This window comes from Podarcis raffonei, chromosome 1 (assembly GCF_027172205.1).
Source record: "Podarcis raffonei isolate rPodRaf1 chromosome 1, rPodRaf1.pri, whole genome shotgun sequence".
Taxonomy (NCBI): Eukaryota; Metazoa; Chordata; class Lepidosauria; order Squamata; family Lacertidae; genus Podarcis; species Podarcis raffonei.
In genome coordinates, this window is record NC_070602.1 from 61099125 (window position 1) to 61121534 (window position 22410).

General features: G+C 42.1%; 1 protein-coding gene across 3 annotated transcripts in view; it reads left to right on the plus strand.

Annotated features, from left to right (window-relative positions):
* GAS2 (growth arrest specific 2) overlaps positions 1-22410 on the plus strand; it is a 123746-nt gene that overhangs the window by 79129 nt on the left and 22207 nt on the right. For all 3 annotated transcript variants that reach the window (XM_053389339.1, XM_053389330.1, XM_053389348.1), the window contains one exon: positions 2880-2987. In XM_053389339.1, the coding sequence (XP_053245314.1) occupies positions 2880-2987 (108 nt within the window). The remainder of the gene's footprint in view (positions 1-2879; positions 2988-22410) is intronic.

Here is a 22410-nt window from a genome sequence, read left to right on the forward strand (position 1 = left end):
GGCCACCCTACTGTACTCCCAATGTTCTGAACTCTCAATATCCTAGAACAGCCCATCTGCCTCCCATATCTGGTTCAATCTAACAGAAAGAAAGAGCTACTAATTCTTCTTTTAACACTCCCATTTTGGTAACAAGACAAATACCTTCATACTTGAAGAGCCCCAAGTCAGTGAAAGCCGTCGGTGTTTAAAGTGACATCATGCACTACAGCTGAGTAACCAGACTTCAGCTAGGTAATGAAACTTATTAAAATTCAGTCTGAAAATCCCTGAAGGGAGTGGCAAACAGGACTAAGCAAAAGACATGCAGTAAATGGGTCAGTCCAGTAAGATTTGACATGGGTTTTGCTGCTCTTGAGATATGACTGGCCCCAACTCTGATGCTAGTGGAAGACCTACTTATCCAAGCAGACATTTATGGTGATCTAATTACCAGACAGGTTTATTTTATTTTTTTACTGTTTTTTTGGGTTGTGTGTTTATGTGTTTTCCTTTTAAATTTTCATGATTGTATCCCACCCTGATATTGATGGTGAGTAGGTTAATATATGTTGAATAAATAATAATAAGTAGCAATGTCAAGCACACTTCATACACACATGGTATTTTAATATTACAGGAAGGATAAACACACTTCCCGAACACAAAGAATTTCTATAATCTTTTGGCAAGCTATTAAAATATACCAGATAGCATCCTAATGTGATATATTTGCTTGTAAACTTCACAGAGACATATGGTTGGCAATTGTCTGAGGCAAGATGCTGAACTAAGTAGTCCTTCCGTCTGACCAGAAAGGCCTTTCTTATAGCCCTCTGTGATGTTATAAATAACCCTTTCTAAGAAAATGTAAAAGTCAATCTTTCACCAGTAGTTATTCTAACAACATCTTTCCTATGCTCTCAGTCTCGCTTCACAGACTGTTGGCTTCTGAACTACCGTAGATCTCCAAAGGTCTCTGGGGTGGATGAAATCTTTAGAAAGTGTGCCTTGCATTTTGCTTCATTTGACACCAACATATTAGGTCAACTTTCCTCCTAGAGAACTACATTGTGTGGAAATTATTTTATGTGTGTACTTGTCAGTGTTAAGGTTAGATATAAAATAGCAGTAATACCTGAATGTCAAATTAGATTTCACTCAACCAGATCTGCTCTTTGGCAGTGATGTCTGTGCTCCTTGCATCTCACCAACAAGTTCAAGATACACTAAATGTTAATGCACCTTAACCATATCTCTTACAGTAGTAGTTCCCAAAAAGGATTGGTATGGGTGGTTCATCAGACCAGCATTCACAGGTAAAATGCAATGCAAAGGAATCATTTAAGCAGTAAATGGAGAATGCAATTAGCAGCTTTCATTCTCACTTCTGATTTACATATATATTAGGTTTATATTTAGCAAACACTTTATTCAAATCTGGGGTTATATCAAAGCAGCTTTGATTTAGGCCACACCAATACTTTCATTAAATTATTTTAAACATGGTCACATGAAAAACATTTCCCCATGCTATATTCTCCAGATCTGGCTTTCTATGTACATTATGATGCCATCCTACATGTGCTGCATTGCTACACCAACATAGGACTCATCATAGGAAGAATGCAATATAAAAGGATAACTTAAGCAGTAAAGGGAGAATGCAGTTAGCAGCTTTCCCTCTCACACATCACCACACCATCATCAGGCTCATCACGTCCATCATTCCCTGACATGCTATTATGTAAGGACAGCAACTCAATTTAAACTCAGCAAGCACTTTCCCCAGGACAGTATCACATTCAGATTGTTTCTTTCTGAACAACTGAGGAACATAAAATGAGTAGAGCTCATAGACTGTGTTCATTATCAGCGTTAATACCTCAGGATACAGTGGCACACCCACCCACAGCACCCTTTGGGAGAAGAACCTAGCAGTTTGCGTGTATTAGTAACAACAAGGTTATACAAGTCAAAGTTCAGGGTTTCCCAGACTGTAGGCTGGAACTTCAGTGAGGTTACTCCACAGAGGAATGAGGCCTGCAGTCTCTGACTGCTGCTTGCTGAGTTACCTCAGAGTGAAGGTGAAGCTATGGTTGGGCGATAGGCAGCACCACGAGAGGCTTTGCCCCCTTTTGCAGCAGTCCTTTGATATTGGAAATGATGGGTGTTTGTGTAAGTTTTTTGTAAGTATGGAGTGAGAGAGTGAGGCAGGTGGATTTAATTACAAGTACCAGTGGAGTCTGGTGCTCACTGAAACCGGTAAGGAGGAAGCAGAGGAGGACTTAGGAGAGTGCTACCGGTTTCAGTCGCACTAGTCATGGAGCCTCAGGGGTACTGCAAGGGGTGCTGCAACTATAGTTTAGAATGGAACACAAGAGGTTGGAGGAAGGTGCTGGAGTTTGGGTGTTGCTCAGCGTGCCGCTGAAATTTGAGCCCCCAATGTCTGCCACTGGAGGAAGGCAAGGAGGCTGATGAGGACAGAGCCAGGAAAAGGTGGAACTAATTTTGGTTTTGTCCCCATCTTTCTGCTTCCACTCTGAGTTCTACAAGAGCAACACTGAGACTAAGGAGGTTGACAGACAGTGCCACCCCTAGACTGGTTTGTAAATAAGGAGGGAGGCAGGTGGGGTCTGGCTTAGAACATTCTGAGCCTGGTGCAGCAGTGTCCCAGTTGATTTAATGGACCAGCCTCCAATGAAAGGCACCTAAATTTCTGGCACAGTCTGAATACTGCACAATAGTGATGTGATGGGTAGAACAACGAAATAAGAAAGAACAGGTGCTTGGTTTAGGAGCTGGTGGGAAAGATACAGTTGAATATAATCTGTCCTAATGGTACTGTAGTGCACTAAACAATTTAAAATGATAACTTACCCCCTCTTTTCCCCCCAAAGGTCAAACATATTTCTGAAGATCCTCCTTGTAAATGCCCTAGTAAATTTTGTGTGGAGCGTCTTTCACAAGGAAGATACAGAGTTGGAGAAAAGATCCTTTTCATCAGGGTAAGAAAGATTTACTATTCAACTTGCAGAGTGACGTCTGGTAAGCACTTTACTAGGAATGAGCATTATCTTGCCATATACTTGTCATCATTACTGGATAGAGTTGTGCAGGGGCAGATTTCACATGCCTCCATACATATGAACATCTGGCTGGGATAGATAGTTCCTGTAAATTACATAGTTAAAGTGGTGTTGTTTTTTAATGCTGCTGATCTGTCTGCTTCTGTCGTCATTGTCCAACCCCCCCCCCCCCAACAATTGTTTTATTGCCTATAAGAATGCAGTCATTACTGATTTGTTGCAGGAGATCCAAATTTCATTTTCATGGGTACCACTTCAGCTATGGATAATCACATTGACCCCATACTCAAACTGCAGAATGGTATTTTCTCCTGCCAAGTGAATCTACTGGAAAATACATTGAACACTGCATGGAACCTGGTTCTGTGAGTGCCACATGCCTCACCTGGATAACACCTGGGATGTGAATAATGAAGAATAATGTCTACCTGAGAAGCAGCTTGGCCACTGTTGCTTTCTGGAAGAGAACATGGTGGGGTGAGGAAGTGGGGAGCTCAGCATTGATGCAAATGCATTGGCGACACTAGTCTTGGGCTCCTGCCAGTGCGTTGGCAAATGCTCACTTCCCTGTTGCTTCCTCCTCCCCTTTCCGATATGTAACAGCAACCTATCTGCCAGAAAGCTAGTGTAGTGGCTTCCTGTCCCCCATTGAGATGCTTCTGATTAAACCTTCCCTCCTTGCTTGTGACAGTCCCAATGAAAATGGGTCTACTCTTGATACTGAAAAGCAACGACAACCCAGATGTGATTGGTGGCCATGTGATTAAAGTAAAATTTAGACTGAGTCTAAGCTGTTGAAAAGGCAAGTTTTCAGCTCGCTAAACACTTTCTCTGACCACTTTATAACCTTTCAAAAAGAGAAATATAGTATTTTTAACTGCTGAGAAGCTATTACTCCACGATTTAGAAATGCTGTCCCTAAATGCAAGGGCTCATGCATAATCTTGTTTAATGTGGATAGTCAGTTTCCTGTACCTCTGTTAATTATCCATTGTCCATATGACAATCTCCTCCAACCATTGCCTTCCCATATGTTCCCCTCCCTTAAACTGGATTGTCACATACTAGGGATACTCTGAAAGGGAGAGGGTATGAGAAAATCTAGATTGAGGGAGGGGAAAGTGATCATGCTATTGCTGAGCATGTTTCAGGGTTGACTTTGGACACTGAAGACTGGTTTTCTGGGTGCAACCTGGTGATCCCTGTATAAATCAGGCCCTGCCTCTGTTTCCATCTTGGTTGCATTCAAAAATAAGCCACTGATTTTAGCATGGTTGCATGAAATTGGATTTGTAAAAATAATTTAACAGTGTATTATTTGAGTTGTCATTTCAGATAAGCTGAAACATGTTTTACAAGATAGTGCAGATGAGTAATGAGAGTGAAACTTAAGCCTTTGGTAGATGACATGTCACCTACACCCGTATGCCTTGTTCAAAAAGCGGTTGTATCTACATTGGATCTTGAATAGTCAAGTGGTTTGGGGAACTTTATGCTACACTTTCTTAACAAAGGAACAGTTCCTCCAGTGCTGGTTTACTCACTTGAAGTCAACATGAGTCACTCCCATATGAGTTAGAACATGATTGGACTCGAATGCCTGAGTTAGGCCAGCAGTTCTTAAATGGTTTTTCTTTGTATTTATTTCATTGGATGGAACTGATAGCAACTTAAGCAACTGCTGTATACTAAGTCGAACCATTAGATCATCTAGATCAGTATTGTTTATACCAGCTAGCAGCAGCTTTCCAGTTCTTCAAGCAGCGATCTCTCCCAGTTCTACTTGGAGGTGGACATTCTGCATGCAGAGCATTACTCTCTCCCTGAGCTACACTCCTTCCATACAGCAGAATGAGTTGGATCATAAGAACTATGAGGAGAGAGAACTTTGCCACCCCATGCTTCCTGTTCCCCTGGAAAGTCACTCCTGAGAATTAGAGGAGCTTCTGGAATGGAGCGTGATGAGGTCTGTCGGCTGGTGGATTATGGTTCACTGATCTCTTACATGCATCTCTCCTTGCTCCAGAGGATCCTCACTTTCAGGAGAGGTGTTTTTTTGTGGAGATTCATGAGGCTGAAGTGGGGAGGAGAAGACAGGAAATTTCTCTTTCAATTGCTTTCGGTGGCTTGCAAATTTTGAAATCTGGCCCAAAGTTGGAGGTTTCCTCCATTTGAAATATTTAGAAAATCATTTGTGGGCCATAGGTCTGTTAGATCCCTAGTTTCTGGCTTACAGAGGCTGCAGATTAATCTAACCTTTGTTTGTGATTACTCTTTTTGTGATTGCCATGCTGCTTCCCTTTATATGAAGCAAAATTGGCAACAATTTGCAAGGAGCCTTTTTGTGGCCCCCAAACATTAATTGCTTATACCTTCTCGTGCACATGGCATTTTTAAAAATCAAGAATGGCTAACCTCACTTGGCCTGAAGATCACATTCACCCTTGGTCAACCCTCTGGGGAGCACATGTGACTACCCACACCTTGTCATGCACAGGCGACACATGCAAGCAGATGCTCACAAAGGTACAGTGTGTCTTCCAAAGCTGACCTGTTTAAACTAGCTGAAGGCTGTTGTGTGTCTCTGATCATCAAATGATTACTTTGCTGACCAGGGAGAAGTCTATTTGCATCCTCATCAGGGCACCCCAGTACCATGTCTCCTTTATTTTCTTTCTTTCACCCTTGTCCCCAAAATTGGTCGTGTCTTCAGGGATGAGGAAAAATGGGCTTGGAGGCTAGATTAGGACCCACACTGGAGGTTAGCCGTCACTGATTTAAATGTCTGAGCATGCTTAGGATTCTTCTCCGTCTGTAAAGCTAAAGGAGTTATCTAGATGCTAACTCACACACCATACTTTAGCAAGGAAAGGCAGTGCAGTTGCTAAGGAAACAGAGCAAGGACATTTCTTTGGGGATTCACTATATTAACAGGGGCTTGCTTGCCTTTCTGTTTCTCCAGAAGTGTTGTTATAATGTCATGAAGACTGACAGCATTGAAATCCAATAAATAAAAAATTGCATTTACTGCACAAATAACCAGGCAGTATAACAATTCTGAAGGGCTCCATTAGGTAGGTAAAAGATGAAAGAAAATATAACCAAAATGCAACAGGTATTAGTGATATTGATGGTGTTTATTATGCCTACAGCACCAGCAGTGCACATGACACTTTACAAAGAGACTTAGGCCTTGTCCACGTTCTGCTTCTCCCCTGCTTAGAAGGCATGGGGCCAGGAATTTTTCTGCTTGTCCCTTGCTATCTAGGTGTGAGTCTGAGCAATTTTGCCATTGCCCTGCTGCTTTCTCCTGGAAAACCCACTCTGTAATGATAAATCAGAACAAATGGCAATCTGCAGGAAACCTGATCTGAATCAGCACTAAATAATGGGTTTTCCCGGGGGAAACACAACTGTGGATAAGCCCAGAAATGTTACTGGAGTAAAAGTTGGGGAGACAATGGGAGAGAGAGGTTGGAGGAACAGAAAGGGCAGATGTATCAAGAACTCAATATGAAGAAATGATGTGCCATCCACACACATACGTATGCAGGCAGAGCAATCCTAACCTGGCCTGCAGGAGGAGGATCAGAGCAGTGGTGCCACCACGACATTTGAAACTGTGCTGTCTCCAGCTTCTCAGAATGGAAACTGGTGATGGGAGAGCATGGTCTCCATGGGGCTGTCCCTGAATTAGTCTGGCCCAACTCATAGCCACAGACATGCCTTGGACCTGGTGTTTACCTCTATGGATGTTGGTGATCTGACACTAAGTAAAAGTGAAACTAAAGAAGTGACATGGTCAGATCACTTCCTGGTGCAACTGGACTTCTCCGTGACCCTTCCCCTCTGCAGGAAGGTGGGACCGATTCGGATGGTCCGTCCCCACCACTTAATGGATCCAAATGGTTTCCAGAGAGTGGTAGGGGATGCTTTATCCCATGTTGATGGCCTTTCAGCTGATCCCCTGGTGGAATGTGGAGTTAACCAGGGCTATTGACTGGTTGGCTCCGAAGCGCCCTCTCCGATTGCATGGAGCCTGGACAGCCCCGTGGTTTTCTTCAGAGCTGAGGGTGAGGAAACAATAGCTGAGACAGCTAGAGCGTTGGTGGCGGATAACACATGCTGAAGCTGACCGGACACGGGTTAGAGCTCAATGTTGAGCCTACCAAGTGGTGGTAGCGACAGCGGAGAAGACTTTCTTCACTGCCTCTATTGCATCTGCAGAAAACAGCAGCAGGAGACTCTTTCAGGTGGTTCGCAATTTAATGGAATCACCTGCTCCATCGGGGCCCAGTACAGGCCACATGATCTCCTGCAATGATTTTGCAAAGTTTTTTGCAGATAAAGTCGCTCAGATTCGGGAAGAGGTAGACTCCATTGTGGGAGCAGGGCCAGGGTGGGAGAGTGCTAGAGTCCTGTCTAGTCAAGTTGCATGGGATCAATTCCAATCTGTTACCTCCGAAGATGTGGACAGGCTGCTTGAATGAGCGAAACCAACCACCTGTCTCCTTGATCCTTGCCCATCCTGGCTTATAAAAGCTAGCCAGGAAGGGCTGGGCGATGGGCTTCATGGGGTGGTGAATGCTTCTCTCTGTGAGGAAACCTTCCCAGACCTGCTGAAAGAGGCAGTTATCAAACCGCTTCTTAAAAAAAACATATTTAGATGCGGCCAATGTGGCCAACTATCTTCCAGTCTCAAATCTTCCATTCTTGAGCAAGGTGATTGAGCCAGTGGTTGCTGAACAACTCCAGGCACACCTGGAAGAAGCGGACCATTTGGATCCCTTCCAGTTGGGATTCAAGCCTCATCATGGGACTGAAACTGCTTTGGTCGCCCTGGTCGATGATCTCCGGTGGGCTAGGGACAAAGCTGAGAGCTGTTTCCTAGTTCTGCTGGATGTCTTAGCGGCTTTTGACACTATCAACCATAACATCCTTCTGGACTGTCTAGAGGGGCTATCTTCTATGGCAATGAACTGTTTTGGATCTTAAGCTGCCTCTGTGTGGTGACCGGAACTGAGGGCAAGTTCTACTGCATGGGTACGTCAGCTCAGTTTCCCAACACTATCAATATTACCTGTGTAGATGGGTTAGGAGGTAGGATCACAGTCTTAGGCATCATTTTGGAATTTTTTGGGAATAGTTTTCCAGTTTTCTTTTTGGGGGGTGGGGTGGGGGGGTTGGAAGCCTTTTTAAAATCACTCAACACTTTCTGTTTTGGTAGTCTGAAGTTTAGTACCTTATTTCCAGTGCATTTCATTGTTTTTCTCCCTTTCATCAGAGTAGTTGATCTCATATGTAAGATACTTTGCATATGATGCCCGTGCTCTTTTTGAGGCATAAATGTTTTCTTTGAAACTGATTCTGTTGCTGAATAATGTGTTTAACTCAGGAATTAATTATCAGCTTTTTGAGATTTACGTTTTCACCTTGCTCCAGCTAAATATTTACATGCATCCCATTAAAACCAATGAGACTTCAATTAGTCATGACTAATTTGCTCCATTGTCTCATATAATGCCATTCTCACTCTTATGTGGAGGCAAATTTGCCACTCTCTCATCACCCCAGGGGAGCTCTCAAATGGTTTCTCCCTGGGGAGGAGTGTTGGGATGGTATGAGTGGATAACTGGCCAGTTTGGATGAGGAAAGAACAGGGATATATATTCCCTGTTCTGTTGTTGTGCCCACCCTTCCTCTTTTTTGCAGTGTGGGCTTTGCCAGTCTCCTGTTGAAGGGGCTGAGTAAGAATTTTTAGGGGAGCCTCCAATTGGCCTGGGACGCCTCTTTTTTGCCTTCTCCACTCTTTTGGAGTGGTGCAATTTATTGTCACTCAGGCCTTTAGTCTGGACAGGAAAGACAGTTTAAGATCTGGGGACCTTTAATCCTGTGGCATTGCCCTACACTGTATTTGCTTAGTGAGTGACAGGGGTGCCCTGTGGGCTGAACATGTGCATCAGGGTGAATGCCAAACAGATGGGGCCACAGTGTCCTTGTCTGATTCACAGATCCAGGGTTTGTGTAACAAGGAGGAGGAATTTCTTAACCATCGTTGTTGCAGGGCACAGGTAGTCACTTCCGTCACCTCAGGAATTGGGAGGGAGATGATCCCCCCCCCCAAGTAGTGAAACTTCCTGCTCAGACTATGTTTTGTTTGGTTGAATTGGACTAAGGTTACTTGGTTTTCTCTGCAGATTCTCAAGTTTTCCATAATGTTAACTGTAAGCGGTGTCTTGAGTCTTCCTTGGAGTGGGCGTGATGGCAATTATGGTCTCATAATTCATTTTAGCTGAATTAGGCCCCTTATACATTATTTTGTTGGTTTGGCTTCCTTTTATGCCTTCAGACAGTTCTTTAAATCATTGCTTCTGTGTATTTTATACCCTTTTTTCCATCAAGAGGTAATGGGTAACCAATCACTTCAGTTTTCGTAGCCAAAATTTATGAAGAATATGGGAAACTTGAAAGAGCTCAGAGGAGAGTATGAAGGTAGTGAATGAAGGTAATGCAGAAAGCATGTTGAGCATTGGAAAAAAGCAAAAGTTTTCACACACTTAAATATCTTAGAAACAGACAACTGTTCTCCACTATCAGCAAAGAAAGTGCAGAAAGATATAGGTCTGAATCGGATCATTCCTTCTGCTGGCCACATCTTGGGTTCTTTCATGGAAGGAATGCTTCATCGTCTTGTACTGATGGCATCAATATACTGGAATGTCTTGCTGCTGACATCTACTGATCCTTTTAATATCCTTCTATGATTGTAAATCCTCACACTGTCACAACGCAATGACTGTTTTTAGTGAAAGAAACATATGGCGATATGAACCTTGCAGTTTTGTACATGAATGTAGCAGCTTATAGGATCAGACAGCCAAATCCATGCAAGAGCCAAAATGCTGACCTTACACAATCTCTGCCGTCCAATGCTGTCCTTTCAGGCAGAGGAAGGCACACCAAACCTCTCCTTCTACATTGGTGCTGTACTGGAACATCCTGAGAGCAATCAGATTTGCTAGAATAAAACTCTGAGCTCAGGTTTTGTGAAAACAAAGCAATTCTGAGCAATCAATGGGGCTTTTCTTAATTAATCATGGATGGGTTTGATATTATGCATATTTACATGGAGAAGGCTGTACCAAATTAGTCATGTAACATGTCTTATCAAATGTTATGCTCTGGGCCGCTGCAGCTAAAATGAATTGTTAGAACAAGACTACCCAATTAAGCCCATCACGTGTACAATCTCTGCATATTGGAGCCTTTTCTACATTCAATTTTGACATCAACCTATGGCCTCTATTGTATTCTCCACCTCTTTTCCTTTATTTCCTCCTACATGTTCTTTTTGGGATAACATCTATAAATGTGCTTTGGGTTTTACAATGTAACGATCATTTCCTTTCTTACTGTTTGTATATGCGCTTCTGTCTGTCCACCTGTTTGACAGGAAAAAGAAAACTAATGGATTAGTTTCCTGTCTCACAACTGTGTGCTGTTTCTTGCGATTAGAGTTGCACATCTCAACAAGCCTCACCATTGTTTGTTCATGAAAGTTGCAAGGAATTATTAATTTATTGTAGCAAAGCCCTAGGTTCAGATGTAAAAGTTTCTCTCCTTTCTCTCTGAAAAGGAATTATTAATGAATACTCTGTATCCTGCTTTTTCATCTACTATGAGACCAAAACAGCTTACTGCAAAGCCCTAAAACAATGCCATAAAATGTAATTCTAAAGTGTAATTCTAAAGAATCTAACACAGCAGCGGCATACTAAAAAACAACCATTAGCAGCATAGTTACAATGACCTTGGACTTGCATGCTCCCTTCCCTCTGGTGCAGTTGTGAGAAGTTTGGAATATTTGGTGAGCTTTGGAATATTTGGTGTATCATTCAGGTCCTATTCTGTGGCTGCTGTGAAGTTTAACAGTTGGGGGCGGAGTTAGGCATCCTGCTCTTTGAAGGTGAGCTGTGAGGGGAGGTGGTGGAGAGGTTTGGGGAAGGTGTGGGGAGAGGAGGGGTGTGAGGTGTAAAGTAGGGCTGCCATATGTCTGGGTTTTCCTGGACACATCTGGGAATTTAAGGTCTGGGGGGGGGGGGTTTAAAAAAATAAATCGGCAAAATGTCTGGGAAAATCCCAACATATGGCAGCCCTTTTCACAAGTGTCAATTTCAAGTAATTCAAGTAGCACCAAGGGGGTGTTTTCCCCACTCTATCTTCTGCCAAAGGAGCATAAGGCTCAGAAATCTCTTGTTCCCCGATGAGCTTGCTTGCTTGGTGGAGCCTGGGTGCGGCTGCATTCATCAGAAGGTGCTGCCCCAGCAGTGATGGCTGTAAGTTGTAGCTCTGCTCGCTGCCCACCTCCCTTGGAGCGACTTCGCAGAATCCCATCCCACAGCCACTTCTCTCTCTGCCTACTGTGAGCTAGAGCACCCCCTTACCCCACTCTGCGTGCATGTCAGGCTTCAGGAAATCTGTCCCCACCCCCCTCCATGGCAGGCTGCCAGTAATAGATAGACAAAGCTCTTACCAAGGTCGTTCATTCAATATTCACAGAGAGAGGCTTAGAAATGTTGCCTCTTGGAATAATTGTGTTGCTCTGAGTAATCTCCTCCCCCCTTCCCTTCTCAGTCATCAACAGCATCACCCACTTTACGGTGGCTGCTTAAGGCCATTTGTTTCTTAGCTTTTTGCTCTCCCACTTTTACTGCTCGCCAGGTTCTGGGACGAAGGGGGGGGGGGCGTCTGGAATGCTTTCTAATGATAACGTGTCAGCCAACTGCTCCGGCTCTGTTTCTCCCCCCTCCTCTTCTCCCATTATTTCCCAGCTTTGTCCCTTTCCTATCTCTGAGCTGTGACCTTCTGCAAACCACTGTTATAAATCTATACTGTCTTCCTCTTCTCAGGAAGGTTTAGGAGGAGGGGGAGGTGCTCTCCACCATTTTTCCTCACTCCAGTCCCTGACAGCGCAGCACCGAGGGGCTGCCCAGCAGTGACTCCACTCTGTGTACCTTCTTCCACTGCTACTAGGTTGTTGTTGGTACAGCCATTAAAACAAGTATGTTCATTTCAATCCCTCTCTCTCTCTTTTTTGAAGCAAAATGGGTGGCTGTACAGAAGTTATTATGAGCTATAAATAGTAAAATGACCATAACAAATGCGCTTAGAAAACATTGCTTGCTTTTCAGCCATTTAATCTCGATACAGCCATAGGCACCTGAACAAATGCTCAATAAAAGGAAACCATCATATAACGTGTGTAAGCTTTGTGCAAGCCAGTCAGGATGAATGTTCAATCAACAGGTTGTCTGGACAATTTAGGATCAGCCGCGACTACCAGGAATAACAGAATGATATGCTTGGAGAAACACTGTCAAAATAAGTTCACCGGTGTGCGCTGAGATGGACATGACACAGACTGACACTGCTTTAAAGGACTTGTCTGAAAATCCTCAAAGAAGGTTCAGCAGGCCAGTTCTTTGAGAGTGTATTTTTATTCTATTTTTATTCATACACAGCTGACCAGAGGCGCTATCTTGCACCCAATATTGGGGGGGGCAGCATGTGTCACATACATGTTGCTTGTCACATGTGTGTGACATCATATGCACGATGCACTCTCGACATCACAGCATTGGGAGGAGCTGCACAGCTTCCTCTCTCATGCTCAGGAGGAGCCAGTCACTGAACCACTCCATGCTCAGCCTCCTCTGCCCCCTCAACACTGAGGGCGCCTGACCCCTGCCAGCAAATATTAAGGAGGCCTAGGAATTGGCATGTCTGCAGCTGACTTATTATCAAGTGCTTTTTAAAACTGAATTTTCCTTTTCAGGAAAGATATACCTGGCATCTGGCTTCAATTTCAGATTAGCCACAAGTCACAGACCAGTCACTTAAACTCTATGCCCTTTTGATGACAGCCTTATTAGTGTATAATGAATCTTAATTCAGAGCATTTGGATACTCTCAAGTGGAAACTGTAGTCGAGAAGCAAACCAGTTCCCGTAAGGGTTATTATTGTAGGACAATTCTCTTCATTAAGAAAATGTTCTATTACCGTTTCTCTCTTAACTGACCAATTTTGAGTGTATTGTGTGCATACTGTGCATTTAACTGGTCAGCGAGAGCTACATATATAACCACAGGCACATTTTGTATTTTTGCTCACTGTTCTCTGCTGGAACTGAATCTTCTTAAGGCTGTAGTCTGTGCACATATATGGGGGAGAAAGTCTCTTTTTCATTCAGTGTGACTTTCTTCTGAGCAGACGCACCTGAGAGAGGGATAGTCATGAAAAAAAGTTCATGTATCCACATTTCATAGTTTTCTGTGATTGTTTGCAGCAATTGCTTCCCAGCTTAGGTACTTTCGCAAAGCATTATGAAAGGGATTAATCACTACATGATCCCATCCAATCAGAGGTCTAGTTGACTATGTGACAGTATCATTGAGGTCAGTTAAAACTCTCCCTGTAAGAGGAAATGTACCCTCATTGCCCAGGCTAACACTCCCTGTTTTGCTGTTGCATGGAAAGACCCCTGTATAAAACTATCTGTAATGTTTAATAATGCATTTATTAAACATGACTAGTTGGAGCAATTGTAGATGAAAATGCATATCCTAATGAGTGCAATGCAATTTGGGTGGACAAGGTCTGCATTTGCATGTGCATCTAAGTACTGTTTTAATACTTCGTTGAGTGGCTGGGGCAACCGAATCAGAAGGATGGCATATAAATAATAAAATTATCTTCGCTGGTGTTGGTGTTGTTCACATTCTGGACCAACTAGTCAATCACATGCAACAAATGCTGGTCACGGAAGGATCAGCCTGGTTGCTTTGGCAATGGGAGAATATTAACTATTTTCCTGATGCATGCCCACTTCTGATTGGTTTTGCACTCTTTTGCCATGAGCTATGAAATGTTGCTAAAAGGTGAGTAGATCTTTTGCAAGAAGGTGAAAATGTTTGAGTATTTTGGCTCTGCATGACAACAGAGGACAAAGTTAGCTTTCCTTTGCAGATGAGAATTGGGTAAACAGTAATTATTTTTTCTCTTGCCTTCTGTCAGGTAAATGACAAAATGTTTCATTTTGTTTTGTTTTGTATTCTAAAGAACCAGAGCACCAGCTGCTGCTTGCTATCTGATAGCTCTCTAACAATGAACAGGAATAATTTTCTATAATAATCTGGATTCTCTTTTAAACCAGAGCATCAAAGAAAAGTCTGTGAATGTATCATAAGGGAGCTATAAGTAGGATTGCCAGTTTTTTATGGCCCTGGGACTCTGTGTCTTCAACAGCAACCTGAGCCACATAAATTAAGCAGGTCCATCTTCCATTTGAGAAGATCACCTAAACCACCTCTAAGCCTATGTGTGTCTTCAGGCTGGAAGATGAATTTTCATAGAAATTCCCAAATGCTTCCAATATTCCAATAAGTATGTTTACTTACATATGATATTTGTCTAAGGCTGCAATATGCACTTATTTGGGAGTATGCTTTGCACAGTAAAGACACACAAAACTGGAATGTAAAATAAATAACATTATATAACCTTTACAATCCATATGCTATCAGATTAACTTCCAGATCAGGAAATGAGAACATGAGGAGTTATTCTTCATTCTGTCAGAGCAAAGTATGTGTGTGGGGAGGAAGGGATGAGAGGAGCAGAAACTAAGTTGAGAGTTGGCAGTAGAAATGGCAGCTGGAAGTTTAGAAAAAATAACAAACTTGTTGCATTGATGCTGCAACTTGAGTCAAACTTTGGTGTATGGAGTATCTCTTTGCATTTATTACTTATTTACTGTCTTTTGAAAAAATGCTTATGAATCTCAAAGCAATAATAAAATATCCATGTACTATAAGGTAGGATATCAAGAGGGAATGTTTATCTAAGCCACGTGTTACAGACTAATAAATAAGAAAGCAATGACCGTCTGAGGGTAGTGATATGCAGGAGAGAAAGGGAACAGAAAAACTATTTAAAAACAACAGTATTTCTGAAAGATGTCTCATTATGCACTATCATTTGTCCCATTCTCTTAATGTTTTCCTCAACACGAGCCAATTTAAGGGAGAAGTGGGCTGATTTCAATCTCAATCAGTCTCCATATTTTTCTAGAATGTGCACTGGCCACCTGTATGTTTTAAATTTGCAAAGCAAGAGTGCATATTCAGGCTCTCTTAACAATTGAGACATGAATATGTGTTACGTGATTCTGAGCTAACACCAAGGCATGGCCTTGCTAGGTCAGACCAAGCATTACAGTCATACTTTGTACAGTGGTACCTCAGGTTAAGTACTTAATTTGTTCTGGAGGTCTGTTCTTAACCTGAAACTGTTCTTAACCTGAAGCACCACTTTAGCTAATGGGGCCTCCCGCTGCCAGAGCACAATTTCTGTTCTCATCCTGAAGCAAAGTTCTTAACCTGAGGTACTATTTCTGGGTTAGCGGAGTCTGTAACCTGAAGCATCTGTAACCAGGAGCTTCCAGCAGCCAATCGGAAGCTGTGCCTTGGTTTCCAAACATTTTAGAAGTCTAAAGGACTTCCGGAACGGATTCCGTTCAACTTTCGAGATACAACTGTATTTGTAAAAAAACAATAGCTAACACTTATTAGGTACTCCACTAGAAACTGTCCAGTAGTCCACCAGTGGACTACAATCTGCCATTTACACATTCCCTGATCAAAGGGGTTTAAACCTGCTGCCTCCATAAATGGGCATCTTTAGGGATGTAATTGTAGGATTTAACTACATAGTCCAGTGGTTCTCAACCTGTAGGTCCCCAGATGTTGTTGGACTACAACTCCCATCATCCCTGAGCTCTGGCCTTGCTAGCTAGATGTGCTGGGAGTTGTAGTTCAACAACATCTGGGGACCCACAGGTTGAGAAAGGCTGACATAGTCAGTGTCTGCCCCCACCCCCAATCCTTATTGGATGAAATATTGAAGCCTGGTTTTGCTCACTCTGACAAAAAAATCATTGGAGTAAAAACTGATTTGGCTATAATGTTCCTTGTTGTTTGGGAAATGCCTTTTGGCTTTCTAAGCAGATCAATATTTGATTTGTGTAAGCCTTATTGCAACGGTTGTAGAATTATGTGCTACAAACATGAAACATATAATTAAACTTTGGGTGGTGAATGTTTTCATGTATGGATTTGAAAAGAGCTTTGCACAATGTTCTTAAACCACCAGAAAAATCTCCCTTTAAAACCTTTGCTGCAGAGCATTTGCAGAAAAGTGGAACGCATTCTTGAGCCATGTTGACATCATAAAGCCTATGGCACTTTGGCTTTCCTTCTTATTAGGGTTTCTTTTTCAGCAGAGATGTCCTAACTTATAATTATATACATCAGAAGTTTAAAACACTGGAGCATTCATAAGGAGATGGAATTGCCTTTTCAAAATATGTTGCTTTAAGGGATCTTTGATTTATAGGATTGCTTCTAGCAGAAACATTTGAACATATAAACGAGAAGGCGCTGCATAGAGAAACTTAGAAAGGACGTAATTACATGACCACCCTCTGAAAGTATTTCTACAGGAATGCCATCTCAGAATCATGTGTGGTCTTTCCTGACTGTTCCAAGGCAGCAAGGAAGGAGGGTTGGTATTCATGAGCAATTCAGTTACTCCATTTCCCCAATCACTCTGTCACTGTATCAGCTACAACCAAAGCTTCCCAAACTGTGGGTCGCAACATGTTAGTGTGTCGGCTGCTGTGTGTCGCAACATGTTAGTGTGTTGCACAAACACTCCCCACACTCCTCCTGGGGTTGGAAAGGGTTATTTTAACCTTCAGATTGCTAGTAAAACTGAATTACTGTGTTGTGAAATGATGCAAAACTGAATTACTGTGTTGCAAAATGATGCATGTCTAAAAAGTGGGTCACCAACTTGAAAAGTTTGGAAAGCTCTGAGCTACACTGTATTTGAGTTTGCTTCCTCTCCTTAGAATATCAGCTCAGAGAACACCTGCAACCAACGTCTCCGAACCTTGCATATATTCACTACCCACTAAGGGCTGATTCCACACTTCCACTTGTGTTGTGCCTAGAAAGCACAGGTTCAAGTGCTTTTCTGCTTGATCCACATTTTCTAGACATGGGTGCAAGCAGTTTCCCTCTTGTCCCCCTCCCTTCCAAGGGAAAACCCACTGTTTCATGATAAATCAGAACCATCAAGCACACTTCTTCAGATATTTGTGCCAAAACCAGGCCAAAACCCCAACTGAAATGGATCTGCATGATTACTATTACTTCTCTGAGATGCTTCTAATATCTGAAGAAGTGTGCATGCACACGAAAGCTTATACCCAGAACAAACTTAATTGGTCTCCAAGGTGCTACTGGACAATTTTTAAATTTATTTTGACTTCATAGTATGCTACTGTAAATCGCTCAAGCATTTCCCAGGTCCACTGAGACCTGAAAAGTTCTGAAAAAAGTAGTTCCAAACATCTAGAGGACATAAAGCTAGGGAAGGCTGGGCTAGGGTGAATGACTACAACAGCCAATGTCTTACCTGATAGGCAAATTTACAAGGTAAGTTCATTATTCCAGATGTCGGTTTCCATAGTGTTTGTGGTGCTAAATTAGGAAGTGAAAACAGGAAGCACCTCAGAGAAGTAATAGTAATCTTGCAGGTCCATTTCAGTTGGGATTTTGGCCTGGTTTTGGCACAGAAGCTGCTCTGGTTGCCCTTTGTGATTACCTTTGTCGGGAGAATGACAGGGGAAATATGTCCTTGTTAATTCTGCTGGACCTCTCAACAGTTTTTGATACCATAGTATCCTTCTGGAGCATGTGTTTGAGTTTGGGGTAGGTGGCACCGCTTTGCATTGGTTCTGGTTCTACTAGGATGGTCACTCCCAGAGGATGATGCTTGGGGAATGCTTTTCAGTCTTCAATGTGGAGTTCCTCAGGGCTCAATTTTATCATCCATAGTTTTGGAGTACATTGTCAGTAATGTGCCGATGGCACATGGCTCTCCTTCTTCTTTATGTCTTCAGGTGTGGCAATGGATGTGCTAGACTGTTGTCTTTTTTCAGTAATGGACCGGATGAGAGTCAGCAGACTGAAGCTCAATCCAGATAAGACCTAGGCATTGTTAGTGGGTGGTTCCCTAGATCACATGAGTGGGAGGTTGCGTGCTCGTGATTGGTGGGTTACACGCCCTCTGAAGGAACAGGTACAAAGCTTGGGGGTACTCCTGGGTCCTTTGCTGTCACTTGAGGCTCAGGTGGCCTCAGTTGCACAGAGTGCCTTCCATCAGCTTTGGCTGGTGGCCCAGCTGTGCCCCTATCTGGACAGGTATGGCCTAACTTCTGTTGTCTATGCTCTGGTAACCTCTGGGTTAGATTGCTGCAGTGCGTTATACATAGGGCTGCCTCTGAAGACAGTTAGGAAACTTCAGCTGGTACAGAATTTGGCAGCTAGGTTGCTCACTGGAACAAGACGGTTTGATCATATTACACCAATCCTGCCTGACCCCGCTGGCTGCCAATTAGTTTCCAGGCCCAATTCAAAGTGCTGGTTTTGACCTATAAAGTCTTAAATGGCTGAGGACTACAATTCCTCAAGGTCTGCCTCTCCCCATATAAATTGACCCAGACTTTACAGTCATCATTTGAGGCTCTTCTTCATGTACTGCCAGTAGCAAGCATTTTGCATGTCAACACCATGTTAATTGATTAATCTGTCATTTATTATATAATCTGGATTTGCCTGTTCATGCTGCTGCTGCTGCTGTTACTACTAGTACTGTGAAGAGTGGTGACTTTGGGTGTCAGAAGCATTAACAATAGCTATATCAGCATGTTAAAATTTCCAATTGTAAATAGGTTCATTTCTTTGGAGTGGTATGACTTGATCAGTGTGGATCCCGCCCCCCATACAGTTAAATGTGCTTCCAGTCTTTGGCTCAGTGAATTAAAGAAGGGATGCAAAATTAATTTATATAGATGAATCCAGATACAGTATATTTATATATGAAGATGAACATTATATACTGGTTGTAAGCTATTGTTCTGTGCACAACTTGGATTGAATCCAGACAACTTTGCCTTGCCTTTATTGAATTTTACTCTTGTTTTTTTAGAAACAAGGCTATTTTGAGCTAATTGTTTTGGTTTGTATTACCAAACAGTTGCTTGTTATGTCATGTTGCTCACTGTGGTTTGCTAAGAGGAAAGGAAGAGAGTCATATAACATTTTGAGACATGTACAAAGAGCCCTGTTTTTAACTTTCCTTTCCCCTCCCTCCTCCCTCCTTCCCCAAGGTATATATGATTGTAGCAAGCCAAGAAAGTGATGTCATGCCCATTTAATGCTGAAAGTGTACATTGTTCCTTCACCCTGCTTCTCTCTAGAGCACACGTTGTCATCTTTCTTTTTTTGGTGGTGGTGGTTTTGTAAATTCAGAATTAATGAATAGTGCCCACTTGCAGATCTGAATAGTGACATTCTTCAGTAAGCAGGGCACAAATGTAATTTCTGACTTGCTGAAAGCAGGCTCTAAGGACCATATAGCTCTCTGGTGACTGCCCACATATGCTATGACCCCTTTTTTATTGGTTCTGGAGCAGACAAGCACACTCGTGTATTCAGTCCCTCTATACCACTTGCATGTTCAGCTGAGCCCATTCACCCATCTTCTTTTTTTTTTAAATAAATGTTTATTAAGGTTTTACAAAACAAAAGATCCATCATTTCAAAGTGTGTCATTTCCATACATAAAGTTCATATAAAAAACAAATACAACAGAAAAACAAAAATATATAGCAGAAAAAAAGAAAAATAGGAAAGAAGAAAAAAGAAAAACCCACTTTCTTAAATTTATAAAGTTCCATACCCCTCTGTCTTGACCTCCTCACATCCCCCTTTTTTGTGTTCCTCTTTATTCCAATCAAATTCAGCAAGTTCAAAACCTTATTTAAACCATACTTGATTTTATATTCTTCTAGTTATTATGTCCCGATTTTCCATTATTTTTGGTCCATACCTCATCTTATATACTATGACATAATACTGTTCTGTTCATAACCCCCTATCCTTTTTTAACATTCTTCTTTTTATTCACATTTAACCAAATCACACAAACCCTGTTACCTTCACTTCCCACATCATATTAACACTCAAAGATTTTACAGTATTTTTGTAAATAGTCCTTAAACTTTTTCCAATCCTGTTCAATCAAATCTTCTCCCTGATCACGGATTCTGCCAGTCATTTCAGCCATCTCCATGTAGTCGATCACTTGCGTCTGCCATTCCTCCACGGTGGGTAGATCTTGTGTCTTCCAGTACTTGGCAAGAAGTATTCTTGCTGCTGTTGTTGCATACATAAAAAATGTTCTATCTTTCTTTGGCACCCATTGGCCAACTATGCCCAAAAGAAAGGCCTCTGGTTTCTTAGGAAAGGTGAGTTTAAATACCTTCTTGAGTTCATTATATATCATTTCCCAGTAAGCCTTGACCTTTGGGCATGTCCACCAAAGGTGAAAGAATGTTCCCTCAGCTTCTTTACATTTCCAACATTTGTTGTCAGGCAGGTGATAAATTTTTGCAAGCTTAACTGGGGTCATGTACCACCTGTAAATCATTTTCATAATATTCTCCTTTAAGGCAATGCATGCCGTAAACTTCATACCGGTGGTCCACAACTGCTCCCAGTCAGCAAACATAATGTTATGACCTATATCCTGCGCCCATTTAATCATTGCTGATTTAACCGTTTCATCCTGCGTATTCCATTTCAACAGCAAGTTATACATCTTTGACAGAATCTTAGTTTTTGGTTCTAACAGTTCTGTTTCCAATTTTGATTTCTCCACCTGGAAGCCAATTTTTTTGTCCAAATTGTAGGCCTCTCTTATTTGATAATAATGAAGCCAATCTCGCACTTTGTCTTTTAATTTCTCAAAACTCTGCAGTTTCAATCTGTCACCTTCTTGTTCCAAAATTTCCCAATATTTTGGCCATTTGGCCTCCATATTGAGCTTTTTCTGAGACTTAGCTTCCATAGGTGACACCATTCACCCATCTTCAAGGCATATGGAAATAGAATACATTTCTGATTCTTTAGGAAGTTTTTCACCTGTGTACAAGTAGGTGGGTATACCTATTGTTATTGTAAAGCACTATTCCAGTACCTTACCTTATTGGAGATTGATGTAGATGTCTTTGAATAACCTAGAGGCTTACTGTATTGGCCGGAGTATAAGCAGCACCCGCAAATAAGCTGCACCTTTAAGATTAAAGGGGGGGAGACAATACCTGAATATAAGCCGCTCCCTTAAAATTCCGCAGGCACTCGCACCCGTTCCCTTTTACCGTATGTCTGTTTCAGCAGCAATATTGTAAAAGCCAATTTTTGTAAGGTTAGCGAATTTAAGCTGCACTTTAACTTTTCATGGTTGGAATTTGGGGAAAAAAAGTGTGGCTTATATTCAGGCCAATACGGTATTTGGGTGTTCTTGTTGGTGAGTTGGGAGTGGAGATGTGTGGAGCAACACCAGCCCTTCGCCTTTGCATGACTTCTGTAGCTGTGAAGCCTTCATGCATGCAGGTGAACTCACAAAACCTGCACAATCAGGATGCCAAGTCACACATAAGCCTTCCTGTGTACAGCTGAATGCTTGAAGACTTTGCTTCTGTAGACAGTTGTCCTGTTCCTAAAAAAACTAGAATGTGGGGCTGCATGGCACAATCCCACTTCCATGTTAACTAATGTGGAAGCAAGAATTGATGAATATGGTTTTAAGTCAGTTGGCGTTCTAAAAATATATATAATTTCTACACTGAACCAATCTGTGGTGTCCTATGGATCCTTACAAATGTCCTGTTTAAAGAGACTGAGATGGTTCTGTGGGATTTAGTCCTCGAATCATACAGTGGTGCCTCGCAAGACGAAATTAATTCGTTCTGCGAGTTTTTTCGTCTAGCGAATTTTTCGTCTTGTGAAGCACGAAATCCCATAGGAATGCATTGAAATTCAATTAATGCGTTCCTATGGTCAAAAAAAGTCCAAACAAAGCCAAATTTGGTACAACAAGAGTTTATTAAGTGCTCTTTAAAGTCACACATACAGTAAAGAGCATTTCAAAAATTGAAGGAACAATAAATTAAGTTTCTAAACATGACAGAAAAACATTTAAAAATCAACAAAGTGTACAGTACATTTTCTAAGACTCTGGGGGACAACTCGAAGAAGGTTCCTCTTCCACTCTTTGCTTCTTGCTGAAGAACCTGTCCATGGTCTGCTGCTTCATCCGCCTTTTCAGCTCCTCCCTGAAAGGCGACATGACCCTCGTATCAAAAGTGTTCAC